The sequence below is a fragment of the Chaetura pelagica genome, unplaced genomic scaffold (genome assembly GCF_000747805.2).
Source record: "Chaetura pelagica isolate M959 unplaced genomic scaffold, ChaPel_1.0 scaffold106, whole genome shotgun sequence".
Classification (NCBI taxonomy): Eukaryota; Metazoa; Chordata; class Aves; order Apodiformes; family Apodidae; genus Chaetura; species Chaetura pelagica.
The window spans coordinates 2,698,232-2,703,445 of NW_009954222.1; the positions used below are offsets into that span (position 1 = coordinate 2,698,232).

A 5,214-nucleotide genomic window follows, 5' to 3' on the forward strand; every position below is an offset into this window, starting at 1 on the left:
GATGGGGTGGTACCGCGTGCTTTGCGGCTCCCGTGGGCGGGGGGAGAGGGTCGGTCCGGAAAGCCGAGAACTTCGTTGCTGCCTGTCTTTGAGGGCACTTTGCTTTGTTAAAGGGGTGAAGAAATGGCCATTCTTACAGATGGGGCGTCTGCAAAAATAGGGTTCGATGTGTATGCGAGTCTTCCAGTGTTAAAAATATACACTGACAGTACTTAATTGTGATGCATGTATGTGCCCATAGCTGCTGCTATTTTTTTAAATGTATACTATTATGTGAGGTATGACTCACGGGATGACACATCTACAGAGGGGATAATCTGAACTGTAGTAGTTAAGTGCAGGGGAATTTCCACATTAACAGGTACAAACTATTCTCATATAATTACTTGTTTATTGGCCTTGTTTATTGAATCTACGGGCATTCATGTTCTAATACCAGAAAAAAAAAAAAAAGTCTGACTAGTGAAGTGTTTGCTATCCTGCACTAAAATATCTGAAATTGGCAACTGAAACTAAGAAACTACAAAGCAGCATTTTGTTTTGAAGTTTTGTGTACCCACTATTGTTGAGAACACTTCTTCCAAGCTGTTTTCAGGTGTTTTTCAGAACGTTTATCTGGAGGAGCTTGTACAACTTGAGTTCTAGTGGCGGGATCTAGTGTCCCATAAAACTTCGAATATGTTGAAAAACATAAATAGACAGCACTTTTTCAGTTGTAGAAAACCAGCTCTGACCACGTGGGGTTTTTGCCTCGACTATTCTTTTGCTTCTCTACTTTCTCTTACACACTATGAAGACGTGAAACTATCCTTGAGAAGAAAAGAAGAGAGCCAGACACGTGATAGTCCCACTTGGAGATCTGAGTGAACTCTGAATTAGGAAACCTGCCATTTCATTTGTTCTCTGCCTTCCGCTTCAACATGATCCACACCAGCCCTTCTGCTTTTCTTCTTCCTGTGTGCTCTTTCCGATGTATAATCCTCATGGTTCGAAGCCAAATAAAGAAAATGTAGTTTGAAAGGGTTGGCTACCACGGGGTTGGGTTAACCTTGTTCATTTCAATGTAACAATGGGATTAGGAACCTAGAAAAAAAAAAAAAGAGATTTATGAAAAGGTTCAAGACTCCTCAAAGGTTCTGGCTTGGTAAGTGTTTCTAATGATTATGGGGAGCAACTGAATTTATTTTAACTCACAAACTCACATAAACACATCGAACAAATCCTGAGGTTGCTCTTTGTAAACTTTTTAGATTGCATTTCTCTTACTCTCTGACCTTTTCATGTAATGATACTGTTGGGTGTTTTCTTCTCCCTGAGTTGATATCAGCAAAACTCAAATTACTGTAACTGATATTTGAAAATTCTCCCTGTGTCAAGTGAAGACTTATGGTGCTGAAATCAATAAGACTGTTTAAAATTCAAAGACCTGCAAATCGTTCTGTTTGTCCTTTGATAGGGCCTGGGCTGATTAAAATGCGACCAAGAAAGCTTAATTGCTGCACTAATTAAGAAGTCTTTAATTTCTTTCCTGGAATATTGTTTGAAGCAGGGTTTCTGTTCTGCTCATGAAACTGTTCAGGGCAGGTATTCTCTCTGGCTTTTTTTTTTCTTTTGACAATTTCAGTATATTAAAATGTATGTTAAAGCAGTAAGATATGTTGACAGTGATTGTAATTTATTGCTCTAAAAAAAGACTAATATGGAGTTCACTATTGTATTAAATTAGAATTTTGAGGGCAGCTATAGAGGGTAAAATGCAATTTAAAAATGCATTGTAGCTGTTGCATTTTAAGGAATCTGAATACCTGACTGACGGGAGATAGGATAGTGCATCAGGTTCCTCCCCTTCTTCAGTTATTATTGATAATTAAATATTTAAATTCATTCAGAAAATACAGGAAAGTATCTTCTGAACATGTGTGAAGGAATGGACCAAGGGGAAGGGGAAGCATGCAGAGATAGGCACCTGATAAGGAAGAATAGTGTATTACCATGTTAACGTTCATCCACAATATTTTTTTCTACATTTCTTTTGAATTTATTTCCCTGAGAAATACCTTTTTGTCTTGTATTTTATCTTATCCTTGTCTAGTGACCTATTTTATTCACTAGTTTCTGAAGAGAGCGAAGTAAATTATTTCACAAAGCTTTCTGTGTGATCAATAGAGCAATGTTTTAGGTTTAATCATGCTGCATTATAATTCTGGTAAACGAATGCTGGGAAGAAGATTCTTAGAAAGGAGCAAGTACCGACAAAGAGAAGGTAAGTTCTGTTTTGCCTTTCATCGCTAGGGTCTCTCGCAGCAATCCTCCTTTCAGGAGCTAGCTGTTATTTAGAGGGAAGACTGAGAAAGAGGGAGGGACCTCATACCAAATCCCCCCCTGCAACGCTGAGGAAAATAGACTCATAGAAATCTAAGTCTGTGAGTTTGGATCCTTTCTTTGCCCTTCCACCAAGGTATTTACTAAACATTGAAAAGACGATTAATACAGTTGGGATTGATGTGAAGTGTTGTACCAGTAATATGAAACTAGATAGCGCAGTGCTGCTTTTCCAATTGTTGCATTATAGTCAAATTAGCACAGACTTGGTCCAATACAAATACAAACAGGATTCCTTTCAGTGACAGGACAAGTAGATAACATGCTTAATAGATACAAAGGGAGATTTACCATTCCAAGCACGACGTCACGCTAATTATGTTTACTCTAATTGAAAGCAAGGTTTTGGGGAACCTGAAATTATAGGATATTTTAAATAACTGAATAATAATCAAGTGCAGCAAACGTTGATCACAACCCTCTTGGTCTTTCAAAATCTATTGGAAAATTAAATGAAAAGTGGAATTTGGTACAAACAATGCCCCAGGGCAAAAAAACAACTAACACTAGATTTTCCAGTCCAGCCATAACACAAATCAATTTGAGCACACTTCTATGGCCAGGCTGCCAGATTGTTATGACTGCTAATTCACTCAATCAAACAGTGCATTAGCACACCAGGCACAAACAGCTTTAACAATAGCATACACTTCTGAACAGTCCACCATATATCATAAGAAGTCCAGAACACTTGGCAAGATTGCTTTCACGTTCTGTTTACTGCAATTTGTATTTATGTATGGTGTTTACTTAACAAAAAGTTCTGGGAGAATGGAAGCGAAGAAACTTCAGAAGCCACTAAAATAACTTTAAAAGTCTTTAAAAACGAGAATCTGAGAGGAAATTACCACCTGGGCCGATTGTTTAATGTGAATCTCTCAGCTGGAGAGTTGAAAGCAGTGGCAGCACATCCCCAGCACAGGGCTGGAAGAGAGATTGTTCCGGGCTTGGCAGATCGCACACGCCCTGCCTAACCCAAGCAGTTCAGCGCCAGAGCATCTTTTGCCGGCTTTACTCCCGCGAGTCATCTCCCTGGTTCCGAGGGTATTCGCCACCTGAGTAAAAGGGCAGGATTTAGCCCCAGAGGGCATCCTTCAATTCTTCCCGTTCATCCCCACGAGGGATAGGTGTTATCTCCGGTGATGCTAATTGATGCTCTGACCAAGGACGCGCTGTACTGAGAGATGCAGTGAGCGACGGCTTTGGAGCCTTCTCATCCCTTCCCTCCCTCCTCCCCGGCATCCGACACACGCATAAACACACGCACACACCCACACCCACACCCACGCACAAGCGCATCTATGCACATTGCAAATACCAAACGCCAATTAAGCTACTTGCTTATTTGCGGATTTTTATTTTATTTTATTTTTTCCCCCTTATATCGCTGTTTTGACTTCAGAAAATATGATTCGAAGTCAGTAACTAAAATAATCCTCGTGTTGATTTGAGCCTCTCGATCATGTTGCGATTATCGGAGCCGAATGAGGTAGCGGGTCGGGTTCCCTTTGGCTCGGGATGGACGGAGCAGGTGAGCGGTCACTGCCTGCTGACAACTGACAGGCAGGAGAGAAAGCTGCGCTACGAGAAGGAAATGAGAACCAACTTCCCTGCGTGAATTAAGCGAGGGCTGGAGCCCTCTGCTATGTTTGAGTTCTACCTGAGTTCTCATTAGAGGTCCTCACTCCAACGTGTTAATTCATCTACCAACAGGTAGAAAAAGTGTCTCAAAACAATAATTACGAAATACAAAGTCCCTGCCATTAAATGATGTTAAAGTGGTGATCTAATCTGAGATGTCTGTGCCTTCCCACCCGTACAGAATTAGTTCATTCAGCTGTTCACTCCATCCCTGAGCTCCCAACCCAGGCGAATCGAAACACAGACGGTGGAGAGCCAGCCCCGTATTTTAACCTTCGTGGTTTTCCAATACGCGGCCCCATCTCTGCCGGTGCCAGGGACCGCTTTTCCTGCTCCGTGTCCGGGAGATGCGTGGGACAGCGGCACCCCCTTTCCCTCTTCTTCATCCCCCTTCTCCCTCCGCCCGCACCGGGCTCGCCAAGCCCCCGGCAGCGGGGGAGGGGAGCGGGGAAGGGGCGGCAGCGGCGGCTCGGGCTCCCGCTCCCTGCGGGGCGGAGGGCGGCGGCTCGGCAGCCGCTCCAGCACTAATTGTTTCCCTTAATAATATGAATTTTAAAATGCACACTGGGCTATTTATTTATTTATTTATTTCATAGATGAGCTGTCAGCCTGCGAAACGCAGCCTTTTCGTCCTTAAGTCACTTAAGCGAATGAAAAACATTGAGGTGGGGGGAGGGATCTACCTTTATTATTCCTACTTTACTATTCCTATATTTCAAAAAGCAAAGAAGCATTTTTAACTGCTCTCTGATAGGGACGGGTGTGAGGATCTTTGAAAGTCTGAGTCCTTGCTTGAAAAGTTTCAGCCCAGAGGGGAATTTTATACCGAGTTATAAACTCTCGGTAAGAGGGGGATGTTACAAATGGAAGTGCTGACACAACCTTAACTATGGCGTGTAAACGGCTATGCTATAATATCCATTAAGCAGAAAGAAAAATAAGATGGCTGATCAATAATTTATACAAAGAGTACCAACTGCAGACATAATAACTGTAATGTTTGCAAAGCAATCTCTCGCTCTCCAGGCTTAACAGTAAACTAGCGGGGCTGTTAATTTCCAACTCCTACAGATAAGAATACAAACAAATAGCTTAAAGTTGTATTTTACTCGATATTTTGCATGCCTCGGTAGGATAAAATAAAATTTAATTACTGTGCAACTTGGGCTGGTTGAGGAGCCTCCCCCCCCC

At 42.0% G+C, this 5,214-nt stretch overlaps 1 protein-coding gene across 1 annotated transcript in view; it reads right to left on the reverse strand.

Moving 5' to 3' along the window:
• Nucleotides 1-985, reverse strand: part of DACH1 (dachshund family transcription factor 1) — a 336,491-nt gene extending 335,506 nt beyond the window's left edge. The window contains exons 1-2 of the mRNA XM_010003510.1: nucleotides 932-985; nucleotides 616-641 (exon numbers count right to left, since the gene is read on the reverse strand). Coding sequence (XP_010001812.1) covers nucleotides 616-641; nucleotides 932-985 — 80 coding nt within the window. The remainder of the gene's footprint in view (nucleotides 1-615; nucleotides 642-931) is intronic.
• Nucleotides 986-5,214: the final 4,229 nt, after the last annotated feature.